Consider the following 25,506-nt stretch of genomic DNA (forward strand, 5'->3'; position numbering starts at 1 on the left):
AATAAATGTACTATTCTAGTCTTTGTACATATATTCTAAATGTGCATTTTTTAAATGAACCTGCAGCAACAAATGTTCAAAAAAGGTTACGGTAGATGTAATATATATATATATTAGAACTGACCTGGGCTGAACATCGAAGTCGATGGCCATGTATATACCAAGCTCAAAATTGAGCAATTAGTCTGCTTTGTCCATATGTAACCCTGGTAAATACTAGCCGCAATATACCGCTCGGCTAGAGAGATCTTCTAGTAAGCCAGAGGTCCCGGGTTCAATCCCTAGCAGAGGCAGTGATTTTAATTTAATTAATCCTGCGCTCTGTTATGTTGGCGCCCATGTAGGGAATCGGGAATGATACTCATTGCTTTTGACCCTCATTTCGCGTGGCAGCGTTGGCCGAGTGGTTAAGGTGTACCGACACTTTAACACTAGCCCTCCACCACTGGGTTGCGAGTTCGAAACCTACGTGGGGCAGTTGCCAGGTACTGACCGTAGGCCAGTGGTTTTTCTCCTGGTACTCCGGCTTTCCTCCACCTCCAAACCTGGCACGTCCTTAAATGACCCTGGCTGTTAATAGGACGTTAAACAAAAACAAACCAAACCAAACCCTCATTTCGCACAAAATTAGAAAAAATTATTTAAAGATGTCAATGTCACTATAAGAAAGTTGTAGTTGATGTATCACTGTCCTATTCATGCATTTCAAATATAAATATCAAAAGACATATCTTAATTATAAGTAGCAATAAATTATGATGACAATTAAGAGTGTTGATTTTCAAATTAATATTCGATGTGTAGTGTACATCACTATGTGGGCATGAAGATTGACTTCAATGTAATTTAATTGATACAGACATATGTACATGTAGTTTAATTGATAATGATACAGACATATGAATGTGTAGTCTGTACTATTACAAGACTAGAAAAAACTCAGGTCCGATGGCCCGGGGCCAGTAGATTTGGTCTGTGAGCAAGTAAATATATATTGGTGACTATACTTGCCCTAGCTACTTATTGGCAAGTGCAAAATTTCTCATTTTTTCCCCCATTCCACTTGAGTAATTGAAGATACAACTAACTGGACCACTATATGTTTCACCTTTCGGCAAGTACTTTTGAACCCAAACTTGCCCGAAGGATCATGATCAGTGATGCTGGAATTTTTCTTCCTGCCCTGCTATTAATATGTTGTAGTCACTGGTAAACAAACAAATCCTGGTTTAACAAATTTCCATTTTCATCTTCATATATGCTATATATAATTCTGTGTGATATATTTTTTTAAACAAATGAAATATTAAAATGGAATAAGATATATTTAAGTCTACTGGTAATTTGCACTAAAAGGGCTGTATATGAACAAATTCAAACTTTATTGAAATATACTGTGAATTAATTTTTGATGCTTGTTACAGATGGCGGGATCCAAAACAGTTTGTGATTTTTGTAGAGAAGGTGATACAGAAGCGTCAGACTTGTGTGGAAAACTTCACATAGAAAAAATCACTGATGGTAAAGTAGTTGCTGCCCACCATAAATGTATGGTATGTATTTCCAATTTTCCACTCCAGTTTAAATGTAGTATATACATACATATATTATCAGCCGTGGGGATCGTTTTCATAACATAACAATATCAATTGTTGTTAATACCCACTATATTTGTGTTCTATGTCTATATGTGATCGTATGTAATTTACCTGTGTCTTGATAATGGGGCAGATTGCCTTGAAAATTTGTCAATTTACTTGTCTGTACTGTCGTTATTACTACTTGACAATTATATATGTATGAAAGATTAAAAAAATGCTGACAGGTAATTCCATCTTGGATTTTGATTCTAAATAATATAAATATATAAGTTATTTTGAGGGACCTTCTTGAATTTACTATTCTGCAATGAAATAAAAGTTTATTCAGTAATTTAAAGAAATTGATCATAAAATGTGTTTAACTTAGCTGTTTCTTTTGAATTTCAGCAATATTCAGCTGGCCTTATCCAGTATAAATTTGACCATTTTGGAGGATTCAAAATTGAAAAGGTCCAAGCTGAAGTCAAAAGAGGAAGACATCTCGTAAGGACATGTTATCTACAATTTATACACTCGGCAAAATATGAAACCCTTCCTGCTGAAACAACGTCAGCATTATTAAAAACATTTTTGCAATTTACCTGTATTGGAATATTTCGGTATTGGAATACATATCAGTGAATACGTCCTAAACATTACTTAAAAAAGATTGTTCAAAGTATAAAAGGCTATATGTGGCCCAAGAACTGATAATACATTATTTTCATGTCTCATAAATCATAAAAGTAACTTACAAAACTTGTTTTTTTGATCTTGAGAGAATTATAAAATAGTTATATATAAGTTGATCAATACGGACCTTGTAGATATATACCTGTTGGTGAAATCTGGTGTTTTGGAGTTGAATAATTTTTTTAATTGAAATAGTTGTTTTTGGATAATGATAAAAGAATATGAATGAAACCTTCATTTTAAAAACTATTAACTGACACCTATATAAATTATATGATATGTTCTCAAGATATGTATACAGGAGTCTTTATAAAGCATCAACAACAGTAGGTTTTCTGGTTTATAGGATAATACAATGTGACCCTGCAATTGATAAATCTTTTGAGTAGTTCATCGGTTGATAAATCTTTCATGATTGTGAAAATTGATGACTTATTTGTTTTTTCCATTTTATCTATATTTCAGAGATGTTACTTATGTAGAAATGATAGAAAACGAAAGAATAAAGGCAAGTGCAACCGTGCGACATCAGGATGTGCTGTCAAGAAATGCCACAAGTCCTTTCATTATTATTGTGCCAAAAAAAGTAAACAATGCATTACAAAGAGAATGCTTGTTCGCTATAAACTCTCAGATGAGGAGAAAGTTTTGTACAGGTGATTTTATTTTTTTATTTTTTTGTTTAGGTCACCAAGACTTAATGTCTGAAGACCTACTCTAATTATCCCTCGTGACGAAAGTCGGGGAGGGGATATAACATTTCGTTCGTACGTACGTATGTTCACTTTTTGTCAGCGCTCTTGCGACTTCATTTTTGAACGGATTCTGACCAAACTTCATATTTGGGTCCAGCATGGGAATACCTCAAATGAGTTCGTGTTTCAGGGTGCCAAGGTCAAGGTCACCGTTACTATTTATAGAAAATCTTTGTCAGCACTCTTGCAACCATATCTGAATGGATCCTGACCAAACTTTATATATGGGTCCAGCATGGGAATACCTCGAACGAGTTCGTGTTTCAGGGTGCCAAGGTCAAGGTCAGCGTTACTATTTATAGAAAATCTTTGTCAGCGCTCTTGCGACTTCATTTTTGAACGGATCCTGACCAACCTTCATTTATGGGTCCAGCATGGGAATATCTCGAACGAGTTCGTGTTTCAGGGTGCCAAGGTCAAGGTTAAGGTCACTGTTACTATTTATAGAAAATCTTTGTCAGCACTCTTGCGACTTCATTTCTGAACGGATCCTGACCAAACTTCATATAAGGGTCCAGCATGGGAATACCTCGAACGAGTTCGTGTTTCAGGGTGCCAAGGTCAAGGTCACTGTTACTATTTATAGAAAATCTTTGTCAGCGTTGTTGCGACTTCATTTTTGAATGGATCCTGACCAAACTTCATATATTGGTCCAGCATGGCAATATCTCAATGAGCCCATGCCTGATAATAAGCCCATCCATGTCTATTGCAGTTCAGTGCAAATGACAACTGATGTTATTTCAATGTCCTGCAATAACCCCACCCCCCATTTTGCGTCGGAGTTCATGTGTTAGCACGCGAGGGGATTTGTATCGTTTGCGATGCAGTGTTTCATTTTTCTGATGTTCGCTGTCTGTCCGTAAACAATTTACATTTTCGACTCCTTCTCACAAACCCCTGAACCAGCTGTTTCAATACAATTTTTCAGAAACCTGTCAACAATAATGTGAATTACGTTATGGTTCCCAGGGTTCTAAGACAAAAAGTGGTCAAATTGACTGAAATTTCAAGAATTTTCTTTTCACGTCTTAAATTATATAAAGCAGAAACAAATTCTCTTTATTAATGAGTATCATTTGTTGGATTGCATCTGGAAATAATTCCGACTTTGTCGGAAATATCTGCATTGGATTGCAGGCTGATGATATATGCACATATTAGCCCTGACTAACCACCAGGGGCTGAGGGGACGGGCCAAAATAGGTCAATTTGACATAAATTTCAAAAATATTCTTCTCAACACCAAGATATGGCAGAATCAGATACTCTTAATAGATAGAAGGGTCTTGAGATGTTTTACCAAAAGTGGATTTGATGTCCCTGTGGTCTTCGTGTCTCACCATGAAATGGGGTGATATTTACTTTAGTTTATACATATACAGAAATCTTGGATTGCTATTGGAAATAATTCAAACTTGGTTAGCATGGGAGAGTAGTTTGATAGTATGTACAAATTGACCTTGTGAGATACCCTGGGGCTGATAGGAAGGGCCAAAATGAGTCAAATGAGTCTTTTGTACACAATGTCAGTCTGAGAAATGAGATAAGTTGATTTCAAACACATTTAAGGATAACTGATTCTTTTTTTGCATACATATAATTGTTTACTTGTTGAATTGATTATTATATGAACTATTTTCTTTGCAAAAATTCTTTCATTGATCAGAGTAATTTCCCTTGTGGGTTGTACATCAGAAAGACAAATATGATATCACAATACACCATAGTCGCATAGAGCTAATTGCTGTGGATGGGAAAAATCTGCTTGTAATACTATTAATACAAATGTGCTATCTTTAGATAAATTGCAGGATTTCACACTATATTGCTTACCAATGAGTTCTGTGTTCATATTTTAGTTAACATGCCATTCAATACTGTTACTTTTTTCATTTCAGAGTCTTTTGCTCTCCGGAGCATGAAAGCTATTTCAAGCAACATAAAGGTTTGTAATAAAGAGCATTTAGTAAAGTTACAACAGGTAAACTGATCAATTTGGTCCATTTCAAGATTTTATGATAACCAGCCCGTATATAGAATGACAACATTCCTTATCATACTCCATCCCTATCAAACCTGTGTGATGACCTGCTGGTGGTTGTTGTCAAAGGTCACAAGATGTAAGACAGAGACTCCTTCAGCTCTTGTGATCTTCATAAGACAGTTCTCAATGAAACATCTTCTTTCCCTCTTTGGCCTGGCCTTGACCTACAGTTCTTGATCGTATAGTGGTTAATTTCTTTAAATAGTTCACATAATTTGTAGCAATAGCTTATAGTTCACGTCTTAGATTGTCAACAGCTCATTCTTTGGTCTGAGTGTCAGGTTATTCATGGAATAACTAGGTCCTTGTCTTAGCCCCAACTGATGGGTGTTCAAAGTGACCCCTATTTTACAATATTTATGTGGATATGGGCCTGATTGCCAAAATTCAATGGCTTGTCCTACTGGGCTTGAGCTGTCATATAATTCTCAATTATGAATTTAGTTCCAAACATTCTGGTACAAAATTGTCTAATCAAAATAGGGCAAGCAGTTTGGCCATACCTATTAATGAAAGATGCACTGTACCAGATATAACTTTTAAACAAGACTCGTCAGTAATTGGGGGGCGGCGGTGGCCGAGTGGTTAAGGTGTCCCGACACTTTAACACTAGCCCTCCACCTCTGGGCTGCAAGTTTGAAACCTACTTGAGGCAGGTGCCAGGTACTGACCATAGGCCAGTGGTTTTTCTCACTGGTTTGGGAAGGGTCCTTTTTGTCTCATTTTGGGGAAGAAAATTGGTGAATTGGAAACAATTTTCAGGAGTAAACTGCAAATTTATGGAATTTGGCTTTAAAATGAAATAATTCCAACTGGGAATAGGGCTTATTAGCGGCCCCAGAAAGCCCTCAGAAAAAGCCCTGGAAGTAGAGGTAAGATATGTTTGTCGGCAAGAGCTGTATATTAAATACTTGGAATAACAAAGCCATCCACGAAAAATCATCCAAGACGTTAAAAAACAAAATAGCAAAACAACAGATAGATCAGAGGATTATTTCAACACTGTTTTGATAGCCTGTTCAATTAGCACACACTACCGAAAGCCATATATAAGAGGCATTATTTGATTGGCTAAACATAATTATGGAGTTTAGAAAGGATATACAGTATGGGCTTTTCCTGACAGTGTTATAAGAAACATTAACTGTTTTATTAAGAGGCATTTTATTTAACTTAAACAGACTAGAATTTTTTTTTACCATCTAATGTTTTGTGTTCAGCAGATGTACTTTCCTAGGATGCCACTAACTGTTCTATCATTCATGGAAACACAATTTAATCTTTTGGTCCTACATCATTTTGATAATTTTTAATTCAAAATATAAATATTGACTATTTCATCATCTACCAGTATTTTGGTTTAAATTTACAGAGGACCTGGTCAAATCCAACACAAGTCCAGGAACTAGTGGAACAGACAGTGATGAACCCTCAGATGATGATGATGAGGAGGGGGAGGATGAGGAGGATGACAATGATGAGGTGGAGGAGGAAGAAGATGATGCGAAAGAAAATGAATTGAGTGAAACAATTGATATGGATCAAAAAGATGTGCTGATGACAACACTATATAGCCCATCTCCAAGGAAAGACAATCCTGACCTTGAGAATGCATTAGGTGACCTTGAACCCGTTGATCAACAGAACTCTGAAGACTGGCAGCCAGCAATTGTTTCAGTAGAAAGTTTGACCCATGGCGTGAAATTAGGTGACAAGATTTGTACCCCAATTAAATTGCTTTCTAAAGCAACAACTTCTGATGATGAGGCTCAATCTGACCCCGTAGTCATGGAAACAAGATCAAATAACAGCAGTACGATCAAAGCTGGAAAAAGTAATGCAGCAGTAGAGAAGTCAGTGCTGAGCACAAGAAAAGAGAATGGAATTCAGAGTAAAAAGCTGACATTCAATGAGAAAGAAGGAAAGAGTGAGAGAGAAGGCAAAAGCAGAAATTCTGACAGATCCAGCCAAAGTGATTGTCAAGAATTTAGAAGTCCATCTAGTCAAGGAGGAGGTGATGATACTTTTACAACAGACAAACATTATCCAGGTAGATATATCACTTGATATTGTATATAAACATGGTTGTAGAATTTCACAGGGCTAAACACAGTTGACCAAGTTGGAACTAGATTAGAATGATTTTTTTTTTTACAATCACAGTCTTGTAAAAAATCTGCATTAATCACTTAAATGTACTTGTGTATATATATATATATACTGTAAATATATTAATTTTGGCACTCTCAAATTTTCCAAATTATACCAAATTTGCGCATTCAGATATATGCATATTTTCTGTAGGGAAAGCACATACTCTAATTATAGCGCAATGCTTCAAAAGCAAAAAGCACTAAAATATGATTATCGCTAAAATATGTACATTTACAGTATATAAATATTCGTTGAGTATTCATTTTCACGCTATATTTAATGACTGCGAAAATTTCAAAACAAATTCCCTGATTACTTTTTCCAACTACGGTAAATATTATTGGGATAACCTAAAAATCTTCATTGTAAATTGCCAAAAATTAAATCTATAGGATTGGTATGTATAGGGTTAGTGGAAACAGGTATATCAATTTTAGAACTGATGGCATCGTAAAGTTTGTAATTATTAAAAATTATATAATTGTATATACATGTATTCAGGGACAATTTATTAATTAATCAATATAATCACAAAATTAAAGTTTTCATCACAAAGTGAGAAGGAAAGGCCTACCTAATAGGAGTGTAAACAAGTTTTGATCACAATTGTCTAATATGGGGATGGGTATCGCAAGATTTTTTGTATCACAATATATTGCAATACAAGATCCTCGTACTGTGATACATATCACAATATTTTAGTCAGAAGAATTGAAAGTCTTTTCTTTTTATGAAAAGTAATAATGAAGGAAATGAATGTAATCATAGCTAAAGAAACCTGATTTAGTATTACCGCCAATGTGAAAACGTAACTACGCACTCGAGCAATCTCGATGAACTAGATGCTTGATACGCTCGAGGTCGGGATTTGCGAGTGAAATATGTCAAAAAGAATCTTGATATACCGATAATACCATGCACCACTAGTTTAATATAAGACAAAGGTTCTAGAAAATATTGACACACTGTACATTTTATTATGTACAACAATTTCTATTTACATGACAGACTGCGTGGTCGTGATCCCCAACACCCTACCATGTGACGAGAAGATGAAAAGGAAGATAGAGAGACAGATAGGAACTATATCCAGGGTGGTGTTTTGGCCTATAGTGAAGGAAGGCTTAGACTTGAGCAAAGAACACATGCCATATATAATGAATGATATTGTCACTTGTTTAAGGTATAATATACAGTATATATATACATGTATATATATGCATTTGTACATACATTATACAGTAAAACCTCTCAAACTCGAACTCATATGGCCTGTGTGAAAAGTTCCAGAAATATGGGATATTTGAGGAATCAGAGGTTGGTCAAAATGTGGGTAGTGTGCGATAGCCTTTATATTATTAGTTCATCATGCATCTGTAAACAATATACATTTTAGACTTTAAGCTTCTTCTCAGAAACACCTGAACTTATTTCAAAACAATTTTGCAGCAGTCTTCCAAGGCCATGCCAGCGACCTATGTATAAGGGGCCATAGATCTAGATATTGTCTGATTTTGATGACATTTGGGTGTTTGGTGATTCATTGATACTTATTGGTGGAAATTTCAATTTCAATGAAAAAGTGAGGCTTAGACAAGGTATTAGGATTTAAGGAACAGTATTGTAAATTTTTTAAGTTTCAATAACAACTACTGGGGTAGTTCGGGGATTTCTGTAACGGACACTGCTACAATTATATATAATTCTTATTTATTAAGTTTAGTAACTTGATATGTCTTCAGGTGCAAAATAATGCAATACTAAGTTTCAATATTAAAGTTAATTACACGATAATGGAAATGTGCTGCATTCATATTTATTTTGGCTTTAAATGTATGAAATTTGTACATTCTTATATCCACAGAATCATGATTAACACATTGTTTTCACTTACAGTGATAATAAATCTGATGTGGTCCAGATACTCACAGATGATAACCATCTGAAGTCTCGTCTCCTTATACACAAGTACGCCTTGGATCTTCACAAGAAATTGGAAAAGATGATGACTGAAGCTTTGCTGGAAGCACTCATGAAATCTATAGAAGACATGATTAGAAAAATTAACAACAAAGATATTTGCCAGCTACTTACAGCAGAAGATGGTTTGAAAGCCTTAGCAGTTTTTGTTGACAACGGGCTAGATCCAAATAACAAACTACGATCTTCATTGGGTATTGAAGAGATTTCTAGTTGTTGCCTTCATTTGTTGTCAGGCAGAATACCTCACCTTGGTTCATTATCTGTTCAACAGCAAGAGAAAGAGTCATGGAGTCTTAAAGATTGGATAAACACTTGTATGATAGACTCTTGTGTACAACAGCCTTTGAAGGTGCTGCTTTTTCCAGAAGAGACTTTTATTCTAGATACAACAGTACATTCGGTGGCTAACACTGTGGCCCTACAACTTTGTAAGGGGCGGAATGATGACGAGCCAGCATCATCAAACCAGATGACTGTGATATGCATTCGTCGTATGATCCCAGGTGTTGTAAACTTCAAAAAGTTCTGTCACAAATGTATTGTGAATTACCTCGAAATCCCTTTTACCAGACCGGTTGTGTTCGTTCTAGACATTGTGAACGGGGAATTTGAAAATGTAGACGACTTCATGCCAGATGTCGAGGAGGTAAAAAATATCTACAAAGTTGATGTGTACACACCCGGCCCACCGTCCGAGACAGTTTCCTCAGTACTTCTACACTTCTACAGAGATTGCTCTCCACGGAAAAAATGTACCAGGAAATCCAATGGTAAGACCAGCAATTGAACTTTGTGGTTATCAGATTAAAAAAAAAATTATGAATGAATTTTTACTTCACCTGGTCTGATGGCTGGTGAGTATGACCTTAATTATGGCATCGTGTGGCGTCTGTTACCTGTCGTCCTTCCGTCCATAAACTTTTCTAAAAGATTGCCACTAGTCATGACCTTATTTGGTCTGAAGCATCAATGGTGAGGTTAGACCCCAAAGGGACTTGAGGGCAGGGTCCCAATAGGGAGAGTAAAGCAAATTCATTTATATTTCTTTTCTTCTGTGAAAGAATGAAAGGATTTAGTCCTTTATTCATTAATCATAAAACTGACCCCCAAGATGCCTAATATAAGGGGTACCGTTGGGTCCTAAGAGGAGAAATTTACAAAGCAAATGAAAAGATTTCGTCCATATTTGGTCTGAAGCAACCTGGGGTGAAGGAGAAGTAATGTTACATGTCTGTCCCGTCCTGTCCCGATTTCAACACCTAGCCACTTGGTTCTTTGACTGATTTTCAATTTCATCAAACTTTATACAAACGTCAAGTATGAGTTTCAGGGTTCGAAGGTTAAGGCCAAGCTAAAGGTTAGAAGATCATCAACTGTTTTAGTTTTAATGCCTAGTAACAATAATATTCCCCCAAAAGACAGAGAGGTGGGACCAAATAGATGATATCAAAATTGGTTATTAATGATGATTGGTTCAATTTTCTTATCTTCTTGGGAACCAGAAATCTAAATGCTAGCTGAAAAGGAAAGTTTTGATCACTGCAATGCATATAGTACTGTGTACCTGATTCCAAACTGGGAAAAGTATTTGTAATATAAATTTTGCCGTATCAAATGAGAGTTCTACCATTAATGACTGAATTCGAAATAACTAGGTACATTGTGATACAAGCCCTCTTGGCCTCTTTTATTAGTTTAAAGATAAGTGTTACATTTCTCAACTTCCCCAATGAAAATATATACATGTTGGAGACATTGACTATATGAAAATGTTTTCAAATTGCGTTTGATTCATACTCGAAGTCGATCTTCTCATTTCTCTTATTATACTTCTCAATACTGTAAAACTCCGCGGTTATACTGCCATCATTTTGGCTCAATACTGTAAAACTCTGCGGTTATACTGCCATCATTTTGGCATTATAACAAAGTTTCACTGTTAGTAAAACCAAAAAAAAAAGAAACGATCAAACAAGATTTGCAAAGACAGTCTTGATTTAAAACTTATATCTATGTTTCAGCCATGAAATCCCCAGAATTAACGGTGAAGAACGGAGTACCGAAGAAGAGAACTCGCGATGAAAGTCCAGGTTGTGGCAGCTCACCATCAACTTCATCTAGCCTTTCTCACACTTGTAATTTCCGGCAAAGCCCGAAGAAGAAGCGCACAGCTTAGTCCAAAGATATCCTGAAATCCGCAGCATCAAGCAAGACAAAACAGCAGCAAGACAACCATAATTTCACATCGAAAAGAAATTTCAGTATTATATAGATTTTTAGTGAGCCAAATGGAAAAGGAAGTCATCTTCGGTTTTGACAGTTGAATTTAGTTACCACTCTTTCATGTTCACCGAGAGTTCTTCCTATTAGATCTTTCATGGAGTTCATAAGTAAATTGCCCTTGTTATCAAATTGTGAAAGGGAAAAGGGGAAAGACAAAAGTAAAGAAAAGATTAGTCTTATATGAAATCAGTAAATATCATGCAATTGTGGGCTCCATTTAAGATCCCTCTGTTGTGATTGATGATTCTGACTCTTTAAAACATTTTGCAGATTTTATTTATTTGTTTTTTCCTTGGTCAGGATATCAAAATTGATTTATGGCATGAGTATAATGAACTGTTGATTATAATTGTTGGTAGCATTCATGGCCGCAAGTAATGAAAACACAAAGGTGCTGAATTGATGATGACCATTTATGTTGTAGTACATTACCAAATTAATAGCATGGCCAGGAAGATTAACAATTCAAAGAGAAAAGAAATGCCATAATCTAGACCTTTACACTAGAGACACATCATACTTCAATTACGAAAGAATCCAAATGAAGAGTGGTTATTATTAGGGATCATGATCAGCCTGTAGGTATGTTATAACCAAAAATCGTCCTTGCTCTGTCGACTTCATAAGTTATCCAATTCTCCTGAAACTCAGTACACTTCCTCACAGCCATTATCTCTTATACAATGATGTGCACTACGGCCAATATTGAGGACATTGTTACTATAAATAGGTTTTCGATCTCATCACTCTTCAGACTTCCTGAATCGTCATAAGCTTAAAAACAATCATCTCTTGTGGAAAATAAGCCCAACACCTGATTTCCAATGAATTGTTATAGTTATTGCAGGAGATATATTATATCAAACAACAGATATATAATTGATAAAACTAGGATAAGGAGATTATTTCTATTAATCAAAATGATTTGATATTATAAAAGAGATTATTTTTCATTGCAAGGAGATTCATATAATTTGTGATACTTTGTTTACTTTCCAATACTTGATTATTTTATACTCTAAATGTTCTTGCATCCACATGTTTTCTTTCTAATGATATTTGATTTATTTAAGAGTTAAAAAAAAACATCGAAGATATGTTTTAGACAATCCTGACTGGTAATATTGTTTCCAAGAAATTATTTGGCCAAAAATTGTCCAGGTATTTCCTGTTCAGCTGCTACATTTATTCAACAAATGTTGGTACATTTATCCGAATTCTATTTGCCGAGGGGTATATATGTATATATATGTATAATTGTTCAGAAAGTTATGCTTCATTGCATCCCTTTTATTCCTCCAGATTGTTGTCATCATCTTTAATATTTGTCTTCTCTTAAATGGCGAATTTAAGATTTAGAATAAGCGCTGATCCAGTGTAAATTATCCCTAGAACAATGGTTCAAGGTAACCAGTATATTTTGGTTTCAGTAATCCTCTTTAATCTGATACTGATTATACAGGAAGAGGTTGTGTTTTGTTTAATTTGGTCATAAACTTATGAAAACGAAATTCACGTTAAAACACAATTGTCACTTTTGACAACTGATTGTGTTAAAATACTTTGACTACCAAATACATATAAAAAGACAATATCAAGTTGGGTTTTAAGCCCATTTTTCCCCTTTATTCTCATTTATTGCAAATATCTTTTTCATGGATCTTACCTGCAAAAAGGTACCTGCAAAAGTTATCTGAAAAAATGAAGGAAATATTACATTTGTTCATGTAATTTGGTTGAATTTATGTCAGTATTTTTTTATTTTTTTTTGTGGTTCACATGCCAAGTAGGCATTTTTAACTTCAAAAACAGTTGAAATGATACAGAATTTTTTTCATTTTTTGATTTGAAAGTATTAAGATTTCTTTTTTTATATGTTGATTTAAAAGTGGAATGTGCATGTCTTTTTTAATGGAATTTATAAATTACTTCCTACATACTCCAGGTTGAATAGTTAGGAAGATAAACTGATGAATATTGATAAATGATTAGCGATAATCTTGTATGGAGACCCAAAATACATGGATGGATTTCTTATCGCATGTTATGTTGATGAGTCAATAAAGGGTAAGGTTGACAATACCCATCCTCTATACAAAAGGACAAACATATGCACAATGGTATTTAAATATAATGAATTAGAGAAGATTATCAGATATCCAGTGTATCAAGCAGGATTACATCTTTACAGCTATTGTATTTGAAATAATCGAATGATTACGATGCTGATAGTGTATATTGGTTCACCGAAGATTTGATAACAGTATTGATTGGTCTTTTTAATTTGTAGATACATGTACATGCAATTTAAAAAATGATTACCATTATACATTTACTGCAGCTATGCATTTGTTTTTTTATTTTATATAACATATGTTGATGTTGGTCTTCCACTTGGTCATGTATCAGGATGATAAGCTGATACACTGCTTCTCAGGAAATTTATAGAAATAGCATCGACAATTTATATATCCATCCACATGTTATAACACCAACAAATGAAAACACAATAGCGTTAAAAAAACTATCGTTTATAAGACTGAGATTTGCCTATGAGCCGGAGAACAATAGATTTCTTTTTAGCTGCAGTATAATATTTGGTCACTTTGAAAATAACGGATGAAAATGCTTCCCAAAACTTTTGCATGTGTAAAGTATGAAACATAATAATCCTATTCTTGTTCCAATCGATCATTATTACCCTGTGTCTGGAATATTAATGTAGCACCCGAGGTGACTTTTTCAGCACTAGATATAAATTGGCAGAAGACCAACATTCCTTACTGAATATGGTTAACCGGTAACACCATGTTATTAAATTTGCTGGTTTTCTTTTACCTAAAACAGCAATAGCTCGGTAGAGTGAGTCACATTTATTTTCATTTGCCACAAAAAAAAAAAAAAAAAACTTCAACAAAAGACAAACAAACAAAAAGGACCATTAGATGCTTTTTGACAGTTCATGGTTTGTAAGAAACAATGCCAAATGTAGGAGTCTACATGTATATGTATTTGCTGCCATTGTTGGCAATAGGATTGTTTGATTTATATTTAGTGACACAGAAAATTGATACATGATTGTCACCTGATTTGTACAGCAAAAATATTGATACATACAGTAAGTAAGCCATGCTGTTTATTTCTGTGGTCATCTTTATAATGCCTTGAGATGATGAAACATTCCATTGAAGATAATGGTTGTCTGTCATTAAATCAAACAATGGAATTTCTTCAATATTTGTAAATGAAAATGAAAGTCTGAAGAAGATTTATAGGTTTTTTAAATACATTTTACAAAACCATCTGCAAATTTAAATTTAATAAAGGCAATATGTAGGGGCTTTACTGTATTTGATAAATATCAAATTAAAATAGATGAACAAAGAATTAACATTTCACCATATGTGTTAACCCTTCAATAAATTTTCCATTAAAGGTAAGATGTTGTTGGTTTTTTTTTATTTCTATGATTTTATATCACAGAATCAAATACACTGTATTCAGTCTTGAACAAATTAAAGCTGTCCTGCTGTAGGAAGAAGTCTACTTCTTTAATGAAATGTAGTAGATAACAACGTGTCAGGTTTTATGAAAATATGGATATTTGCAAAAAACAAAACAAAAAAAAACAAAAACAAAAACAACGAAAACACATGTTAACCATACGTCGTTCGTCGTTATTTTTTTGTCAAATCTTATGTCGGAAGATTAGTCATGCTTAACATGTATTGATATAACTACTTTTTGTATGATTTCAGAAATCCCTTAGACCTACTGTATATGTATATAATAAGTACGATTTGGTACCTTAGATATTCTTGTAATGGTATAATTGTATCAGTCTAGCCGATAATACATATTCTGGGGCACGATTAAATAACATTTGTTTGACTTGCAATCGTACCGTGGATGTTACCAACGTTTGAAGGGGCGTAACTCCAACAGGTAGACTATACATTGCGGATGTTTTCAAACTTCAGTGCATATACTGTATCCAGGCTTAAGTTCTGTATATAATAAGTCAAACAAGTAACTCTTGTGAATTTCGTTTCCATTTATTCAGTTGTCATCGCATATCTTCTGTATCTGACAATTTAAGATACAGTGCATGTATTAAAGAAAAATGGTTTGAGTTACTCGGCAATTCTTGTCCGCAGAAGAAACGTACATGTACGTGGTCCTTAATATTGTAAAGATAAATTACCTAGTTCTGTACTGTAGGAACCCGAGGTAAGGATGTAGAGAACTAAGATTTATTTATCTATTTAACGGGTTTTACGCCCGCTATTACGGCCTTTCAGTTGACGAAAACGGGTAGGGAATAGTGTGGAGTGATAGGGGAGAATGGAATGGGAGAGAAGGGAGTCGTCTGTCTAATTTATGGTTTAATTAATTTTTGAAGGCCATTCCCAGATTCGAACAGGTCCTAACCTAGCACTGTTTAGTAGACAGCTACGCCTACACCAGCGAATATAGATGGAGAAGAGAGAAAACCCTACCCTGTCAATTTGGTTTATCAAGGTTTTTGACGTCCATCTAAATACCTAATAAATATTTCGAAATATCAAATATTGGCCTAAAAATACCCCCATCTTCTGGGCCGGTCCTATCACGCCTAAACTTTAAATATCGTGCAAGTTAGACATTCTAACACGGGACGCCATTTTAAGTCCCATCCGACGGACTTGATGTTAGTGGTTAATGGTTAGTTTTGGTGCTGGTGCTCAAGTTTTTTTGTCCATACTTGTAAGGCTTCTTTCGAAGTCTCTCTCTCCCATAATGTATGTTGTCCTCTTAACCAAATGTCCATACTTTCCGTGCAGCCACACCATTCCGACATCGCTACTCTGTAGACAATCCCACGTTTTGCTATATAGCTGTGATATATTGAGTGTGGATCGAGTATTGTGAGGGGAAAAGAGGTAGTGAGGGTTGCAGGGTGATTATGAAACAAAACATGTTGGTGGGGTTGGCTGCAGACCGAATGGTGCTGGGAATAATTTGGTATATAGGTTTTGTGGGTAGGGGGTAGGAAAGTAGAGCTAGTAGTAGTAGGGGAATGGGAAGACAGGGTGAGGTCTGGGTTGGGGTTATATTTCCTGGGGTTTGGTTGGGATGTGTATTGAGCGTTTGGTTCTCGGTTCCTAGAGTGTTTTCTTATTTCAGAATGTTTGTTGTATGATAGGTTCATGTGATAGAACAGTGCTCACTTAGGATTAAGTGCCCCAGCAATGAGGACGCGAATGTACAATGCAAAAGAACTTGGTGCATAGTGTATGTTGTATGTTAGGTTAATGTGTTAGAGCAGTGCTCACCGAGCTGGAAATTGTCAGCATTTTGTTTAATTTCGGATAGATATGGTACTTTAGCAGCATGTTCACGGGCACATTTGATAAACATGTCCGCATCACTGTATTTCTTTTTAAGATTAGACACTTTTGCCTTCGCAAGAAAATATATTATCTTCCACCTATCAGCCAATTTATGCCAGTTGCTCTTTTGCTCAATGTGTGCAAAGCAATCTCTTGCCCTCTCCAAGTCTGTTTCGGAAACATCAACATCCGACAGGTTTCTTCCTTTGTCATCGATTCCAACTCTGATTAAAGCCTCTACAACTATTGTAGCATTGTCGAAATCGGCTGCGGCCCTGATTTCGTCCTCGGACTCAATATTGCGATCTGATGAGGTCAATTCCCGATTTGCAAGTCTCGATTCTTTTACTAAACTAATTAGTCGCTCTTTTTCGGCATTATCTATCCGACCATTTCGCGAGCTTCTTTCCCATTCGGCGTTTGATTCAGTAGAAAGGATACTGACTTTCTCTCGACAATTTGGTATGGCTATGCCCAACTGTTTGGCAGCGTAAACATTCCTTAAGGCTTCGTCTAGATCACCAATAGCACGCATCGCTAACGCGAATTGACCACACACCGACATGTAGTATAGAACAGGTACAGATGTTTTAGGGATAATATCTTGTAGAAGTGTTCGTATTTCGGTCATTCGAGTCCGTGTTGGATTACCTTTTCCTATTTCGTGTCTCCATTTCAATATCATCGATTTAAAATACTGATCTGCAATTATCGCCAAATTATCATTTAGCCCGCTCAATAATTCTGTTGAATGTAGCCCATGGCACATTCTGATGCTCTCTATTTGGAATTCATAAATTCTGCTTGTGTCGGAAATAAACACATTGAATTCTTCGATATTTCCATTCCAATGCTTACGTTTAATGTCGTAGTACTGCTTGATAGCTAACACTCTTGCTTCGGTTTCAATGTTGATCACTACCGGTTTCTCGGGGCCGCTTTTGCTCTCGGATGTCTTATGCACAACAGTTGTCTCAAATTCCTGTCGACTTTGGTCTAAATCTTTTAATAAAAAGTCATACGAATCGGAAATTGCATCACGCAAAATTTCGAATGTGCATTTCTTTGGCAATATTTTTAATAAAAAGCGTTCAGTGTTACGTTGATTTTCTTCGTTTGAATCGACAATTTCTATATAATCCTGTTCGTCCAACGCATTGTTTGTGTACAATTGTCCGCAGATATAACGCGGAGTTATATTTTCCTTCAGCTGAATGAAGCATTTCTTGATTACGTATTTCAACAGCAACCTATCCATCCGTAAAAAGACTTCAGTACCGGTCCCATCTTGACCTGTGAAAAAAGAGTGATACTTTTTAAACAGAGTACATGTCGACAACGGTCAGAAAATCGTGAAATAAAATATAATTATATTGGCACGAATATAAAATATTGAAGTTTGAATTATGTGAAATATAGAACTCTTGATTCTAGACCTAGACAGAAAGACTCCTATACATCTCGGCCTCCGTCTTTATGTCCGTCCTCTTGTCCGATGCTTGACCATGTCATGGTTTCTTACTGAGGATACGTTAGTCCACTATATCTGACAAAAATCGCTGACCGGCCGAAGATCAAGTTGACATTGAGGTTAAGAGATCAATTTATAGATTTGTTGTCTGAGCAATAACACCTCATACATGTAGAGACACATGTAGGATGGTAAGGCGATAAAAATGGTGTGTCGCTTATCATTACAAAATTAATCAATGGTATACCTTGTTGTACTTTAAGTTTAAAAACTTACATTTTGATCAATTAATGTGAAATCACTATTGCCTCTCCAATCAGAATCGCAAAAATAAACACCTTTGATTATTTATATATAAACATAAGTACATTCTTGTATCTAAGTGGATACCTGCGAACTAGTTCCTTCTGGGGCTTTTACTAAATGTAAGCCCCATTGAATTTAATAAATATACACTGTATATTTCACTGAAATTATGAAACGAATTATAATGTTTTGTTAAATAGTTTCGCGAGGCATTTGTTTTTCGTGATTTTATTTCATCCTTACGGGAAGATAGCTACAATAAGACCCCTACGAAATAACTATTTACAGTAGTGAAAGATAAGAAAAACACACTACTACACAATTTACCTCCTGAAGAATACACAGAATTTTGATTACCGCGAAAGCCGGAAGGGGATGCACAAACAATTCAGAATGATAACATATATCCTACAGGCTTGAGTGAAGAAGAAGCAAAGGAAAAAACATTGGAAGCACGCCATGTTTTATCTGTAGCCTGCAGAAAACAGGTTTACACTTCGATAAACACTCTCATGAGTGATTCGGTTTGTAGGCTCATCTTAGTTAGCTTCATGGCTGATAATGATATTTGTGAATGTTCAGATCTAAACCGCAAAATATGATGGCTTGATCGGGGATGGGGCAAAAAGTAAACCATAGTTTGATTACTAGAACAATGTCGGTAACATGACTAAGGAGATAGTTTTATCCGACGTTATATATATTCTTTCATTTGTAAACATATATATCTTAAAATGTCTGATTCGCTAGCAACCCGACCAACAGACCAATGTTGATCTTGACGTAATTTAGGAAACGAGTATACGATAACAACTAAGCTTTACAGGCCCAGTTGGCCTATTGTTTATACAATGGCAGTCAAAATGTCCGTATTACTTAGTATAGCGTTTTTATAGATTGATATGTTTTGAAATATACATCATATTATGTATCACAAACAGGTCTGAGTAATATTTACTTCACAATTATTGTTATATATTTTATCAATCTAACAATCTATGTTTTGTAAGGCATGGCTAGTGTTTTTTATGGGTCATCGTGTTTATGTGTTCTGATAAAATAAATAATGACAAATGCACTGTAATAAACATACTGATCTTTAATAGACAGGGCTGGTTAGGCAGTCGCTACAGTATGTTCTTTTGATATGTGTATCCCGTAGAGCGAGTTTCTATTTTTAGCAGTCTATGATGCATACTGGCATAGTGTATTGCCTTCGTATGCTATTGTACAACTTGCCACAAGGTGTACGTTGTTAGGGGATTAACACGTATAGCCTTCCTGTATAAACGTTTAGCATATTGTTCTCATTCATAGATACGGAATCTTACACGCTCCTAATTGTGGTTATCTATTTAAAGGGACATTCCTTCGTTTGATTAATGTTTAGTCATCAAAATTAAAACAACTGGAAAATATGTATTTTTTCGAAGTAGTAAAAGTTATAATCTTTACATTGATAAGGCAGTTATACTCTCAAGGTAAACTAAAGTTATTCGAATATGGAGTCCTGAAAATTCTTAATTCGACCCGAAGTATACTAATTACCACAAAGGCATATAGTGTTTGTTTGTATACGATACGCCTTTTTCCTTTACATTTTGGTGTTAATTGCATTACAAATTAGCACAAACAGTCATATAATCATCGTTTGGACATAAATTTCATCAATAGAAATTGTGCATGGTTCTGATGTGCGAACGAAGGAATACCCCTTAAAGGAGATAATAAATTTGATGCACTTCTTGATTATAGGCTTCATATGTTTTCTTATTGTTGTTTATCTATTTTAAAGACAATTTTTGATTTTTGATAAGCGTTAATAGCATATATCTGTAGAATGTCTATTACTTAGGAGAAGATAATTTTAGTAAAGTTTGTGATAATCAGTTACATGTATAGTTTCATGTTATGGCGATGTGGTTTATTTACAAGGAGAAAATAAGTATGATGAAGTTCTTGATAACGGATGACAAATAATTATGGTTTAGGCATTAGGAAGGGAAAGTTAATTCTGATGAACTTTATGATTATCGACGTCTAATTGCGGTTCAACTTTTAGTAAGGATTAGATCATTTCGATGAAATACTTGATTACCTATGATGTACTTCACGAAGTAACTTTCATTTAGTTCTACGATACCTTTTTCATTATTCGGTATTTACTAATATGTACTTTACCAAATCTCATTCACTTATTTATGTTTTATATGTACAAGTATTTCAAACGGTAATTATTAAGAAAAGACTTAAAGTAACAATATCCTTATTTTCGTTGAACTGAGTGGCGCCCAGATGTTAAAATCTACCAGAAAAAGGTTTAAGCTACAATGAAATATAAGGGGAATATGACTTTTAGACCTTGTCTATACACATGAAGAAATAATGCATATCGAATTTATGAGATCTCCAAAAACAAATGAAATAATAATGCATTATGGGCGTGAACTGTGCATTTAAATTACCTCTTGATAACCAAGAGGCCCATGGTTATTATGTAGGACCAGGTGCATGTTATAATTGATGAAGCACATAGGCTATTCCAATGAATAAAAAGGTTATTCTAAATTTACCCACTTTTCAATGTCACATGTTTAAGTATTTGGACATTTTCTTTTCTCAATACCCTTGTTACTGAGCACCATAAAAGAAATCGACAGCAGTATTTTTTTAGGTAGAGGACGACACATATGCTCAACTTTCAAGGTCAGAGGGGTCAGATATGTTAAAATCTGTTGAATATCCAAAAGACAGGGTATGGTAATATGCTAATAATAATAATTATACTAAGACGAAGGCCTATTAAATCAAGTGTGTGAAAAACTCGGATGGTATAATATGTTAGAGGTAACAACAGGTCCTTAAAAGTCAGAATATATAAATTTGTGGTGGTTGAAGCCTTCATTTCACAAGCTGCACAGAACAGGTCCTTGGAACCTCTTTAGGGGGGGGGGGGGGGGGGGGGGGGTGGGGGGGGGGGGGGGGTTGGACGGAAACCACTTATGTCTTTCTACACCAAGTTGTATTTACTTAGTTTATTATCGTTATCATTAGTCTTATTTTTTTCAACTTTTTTCCTCGGACGAAGTTCCTATCATGATCCTCGGAAACCTTAGAGTGGAATTCAACGAGACTTTACATCAGTTTTTGTGTATGACTGATAGCAAGCAAGAGTATTTTCATTTTTTTTTGATAAGCCAGCCGAACCGAGGCTTCTGATTGGTCGAGAGCTAGATATTGTCCGATTTTGATGACAATACAAACTTGGTTGCGATATCATCCACTTATTTACAACTGTGGTAGTCGTTTGGGGATACATGTTACGGTGCACGCTACATTCAGTACTTGTTTAAAAACAGCATTCTATGTCCTCTTCAGCCATTGTATAAGTGTGCCGACTGTTGGATAAATATATGTTATATACCACTAGTGGTATATGACCTTCCGGTCTTTTGATTGGTCAGGAATTCGATCTTTGACCGAAGCTGCAATTGTTATTGACGTCATCAATAATCTAATGACGTCACATCACCGGGTCCCGGACGTCACCGGTACACTTTATTTGCATACGCGAAATTATACTTGGCCACGTTTTCCTTTGATTCAAGCCGATATTATTGTGGTGGAGACAGGTCACACGATTCCTGATTGTTGGATATGGTATTTATTAAGTAGGTTATTTTTAAAAGCTGTAAAAGACACTGCCTAAAGCTCCTGTCTTTTGTAACTTTTAAAAAATAACTTACTCGTGTGAAATAAATTCCATATCCAACAATCACTCGTTGTGTAACCTCTATATAGCTTAGAATGTATATTTGGCATTGATTATAGTCTTGATCTCGATGTGACACTCGACACTTTATAACGTTATACATAATTTAAATAGACAGAAAATATATTTGAATAGTAATGGATTGTCAATTATAATACGCCGTGTGTTTATATCCTTATTGGTGCAATTCATGTTAAAACACGGTATGATATTGACAATCAGTTCCGTATTACGATCAATGTAGTGTCTGTAACATATCAACAGTTAACGTCATCTGGTCAATATTGACGTGATATTACGTTCATATACTGCTGCATTCATGAACTAAGGCATGGTGCTGTGGAGGGGGTATGGGGGCTGAGTGTGTGTGTGTGTGTGGGGGGGGGGGGGGGGGGGGGGTCTGAGAGGGTTGGGGGTAGTAACCATAAATATAGTGTTATTATATGTTTGATTTGATTTGAAAATAAAAATGAAATTAAAGAAGCACTAGGCTTGGTATCATTATAAACTTATCAATATTTGAACCAACCCCATTTTAAGAATCATTTGATGAATCATGTCGCATACAGCCTTAAATCAGAAGTGTATGTGGACGCCTTAATACATATATCTTTAATCTGAGAAAATAATGGCACCATGATAAATACACACCTATACGATATATACACCTACAAAAAACCTACAGCAGCGGTAATGATAGTTAACACGTTCACAGCAACTACTCCTTAGTGATGAGTCGACGCCAAAAATAGCACCGCTCATTTTCATAATTCATACATTGTAAGGTCGCCATACCAGAATTCAAATGATCAAATTACAGATTTCATTGTAAGATTGTTAGAATACCTGTAGTTTTCTGAAAAATACGGGTGATATATTTTCGTATTGTTAACTGGTAAGTAGATATCATAGACTGTATATTTAAAGCTGTTTACCTATACTACAAACCTCTTCAGTACCAGGAAGTAAATATTACAAAGTGGAGGAAATAAACATATAATGTGTATAGCTAGATTTATACTGTACCTCCATATTATACGAATGAGGATATCCTGGATAACTCCACGTGCATGTGGATTTCCAGCGCCATGATGATTAAACCTTTGGTCAATACGTCTTAGCGCCAACCAGCCAGCTTCAATGGAACAGCCGTTGCCTTGAGATCAATACACATATAGCAGTGTGTGTAGTGCCAATGACGAAACAGGGGCGGCCGGCTTGGTGCTCAGCATAATACACACATACGTTATATCAGGAATGGTTCATGAAACAATGTATATTAGATAGTTCAGATACGAGAGTATTGTTCACCACGCCAGTATAATCTTAATAATACGTAATTGTCGTAAAACAGATTCTTACCATTTGTTGGTAATGCGTCACATATGTATTGATATATCGTAGACTAATTTGTCCTGTAATCGATAATCTTTCACACTGGCGATATATATATATATATATATACAGGTATTCAAAGGAGTACATAATTATGCACCCAGATATATCCTGACATGACATGCTTGTGAAAGCTATTTTGAATTCAATGCCAAGATCACACGCCACAATTCATGTGTAAAATGTTGTTGTAAATAACAATGGCGTTAAACAATTGTTATACTTATTTGAGATCAATCGGATTTGTACATCAAAATTAAATCATAAGAGCCGATCGTTTAAGGAAACAACTTCCGTATTTTAATCTTCAAACAGGTTTTGTACACACGTTTTGGAACATGTTTTGGGATTTAAGGAAGCTACCGATCGATAATCCAGATACAATTGTTTTCCACAAACATTCAGAAACCAAACCAGATTATCAAATGCACAGCTTCAGGTTGAGTCGAGCGCTATATAAAGACCGTTCATAATTCATTGCGTGTCTATGTGGCTGAATGAGATTTAGTCGATTGGACGAATCAAGAATTGACCTACCGATCACATATTTGTAAAAGGCTAGACTATGTCAGACAAATTTGAATTTCAGGGTTTTTAGGTCAAGGTTAATGTCACGGTTAATATTTATTTTAGTTAATCCATCATTCCTTTAGGGATTTTCATCAAACTTCACACAGATACAACGGACCATAATATCTTTAGTTTTAGGGTTCGGACAAGGTCAATGTTTTAGCTCGTTTGTCCGAGGGAAAAAGGGAGCTTATGAAGTGGTCCGGTATACCGTCTTCCGGCCGTCCGGCGTCAACGAACGCCAACAATACAACATATATTCTAATTTCGTTGGAAATGGGATTTGATAACATTGAAGTTATGTTGTTAATTATGACAGCAACTTGAGTTACAGCCAAACATGTAAATATGATAACAGTAATAGTAAGTTATCAAGGGGGTAAAGTTAGGGCTTCTTTTTTTCAAAACGATAAAACTAACCCTTACACTAAGAACAACTTAAAGATCAACAAATGTTGATTATTCTTTTGAGTTCGTTGAAGGACAATCACTTTTGTATTTTCCTAGTGCTGTAAATGTTTACAGAGTGATCGATTGGGTTATTATCTTCGAAGCTTGCTACATCTTGTCAATTGTGACACCAGTCGTGAAAAGGTTTGGGTTACCTGCGCAAACACGTTGGTTATCCCCGGATACTCCGGTTTCCTCCCACAGTAAAACAGATTCCATCCGGGCCAACAGGAGTGATTAAAATAAGGTGATCAAACTTGCTTCTCAACTGTTGTAAAATGATTCAAGTTTACAATTTTTTGATTGTGACAATGACTAAACAACCATCTCGTTTCACCACCAGGTAAGAATTTCACTAAGAATGGCCATATTGTTTGAAATCTAAAGTACCCTTTGTCTTTAAACATTCTAATACATGTAGCTATTGATGAGTGAGTATGAATATGGATCATAACCTTTAACCGTGAAATATGGAAAATTGTCTTTTCACATTGTTTGTTTTGTTTTTTGAACCGATATTTGGAGATTTCTAATCAAAGGACATCTAAAAGTGTTGAGATATTTGCTTTGTTACATAAAAATGAACCCTTTTTATGCTATATTACTGCTTTCTATTGTTTCTCCAGATCGATTGCCAACCGGTCAAGGTGACGACACATATCAATTAAATTCAAT

At 35.3% G+C, this 25,506-nt stretch overlaps 2 protein-coding genes across 3 annotated transcripts in view; one reads left to right on the forward strand and one right to left on the reverse strand.

Annotated features, from left to right (window-relative positions):
• The window catches only part of LOC117337626, a 17,909-nt gene extending 2,974 nt beyond the window's left edge, over positions 1 to 14,935 (forward strand). Inside the window, exons 1-8 of one of the 2 annotated variants that reach the window (XM_033898701.1) lie at positions 1,184 to 1,553; positions 1,989 to 2,084; positions 2,739 to 2,929; positions 4,930 to 4,976; positions 6,448 to 7,125; positions 8,238 to 8,412; positions 9,126 to 9,982; positions 11,234 to 14,935. In XM_033898701.1, coding sequence (XP_033754592.1) covers positions 1,425 to 1,553; positions 1,989 to 2,084; positions 2,739 to 2,929; positions 4,930 to 4,976; positions 6,448 to 7,125; positions 8,238 to 8,412; positions 9,126 to 9,982; positions 11,234 to 11,388 — 2,328 coding nt within the window. In that variant the 5' untranslated portion in view covers positions 1,184 to 1,424 and the 3' untranslated portion in view covers positions 11,389 to 14,935. Of the gene's footprint in view, positions 1 to 1,183; positions 1,554 to 1,988; positions 2,085 to 2,738; positions 2,930 to 4,929; positions 4,977 to 6,447; positions 7,126 to 8,237; positions 8,413 to 9,125; positions 9,983 to 11,233 lie in introns of those variants that run through there. The other variant, XM_033898706.1, reaches the window with a different exon arrangement.
• A 594-nt stretch (positions 14,936 to 15,529) lies between these two features.
• Positions 15,530 to 23,720, reverse strand: LOC117337636. The gene is made up of 2 exons (XM_033898717.1): positions 23,443 to 23,720; positions 15,530 to 18,160 (listed from the first exon to the last, which is right to left on the reverse strand). Exon 2 carries the CDS (start codon positions 18,123 to 18,125, stop codon positions 16,782 to 16,784), a length of 1,344 nt encoding a protein of 447 aa, XP_033754608.1. The 5' UTR covers positions 18,126 to 18,160; positions 23,443 to 23,720; the 3' UTR covers positions 15,530 to 16,781.
• Positions 23,721 to 25,506: the final 1,786 nt, after the last annotated feature.

Source organism: Pecten maximus, chromosome 1 (genome assembly GCF_902652985.1).
Source record: "Pecten maximus chromosome 1, xPecMax1.1, whole genome shotgun sequence".
Classification (NCBI taxonomy): Eukaryota; Metazoa; Mollusca; class Bivalvia; order Pectinida; family Pectinidae; genus Pecten; species Pecten maximus.

Bases quoted from the DNA above. Each gene is read 5' to 3' on its own strand.
- LOC117337636 (XM_033898717.1), bottom strand. From the start codon at position 18,125: ATGGATAGGTTGCTGTTGAAATACGTAATCAAGAAATGCTTCATTCAG.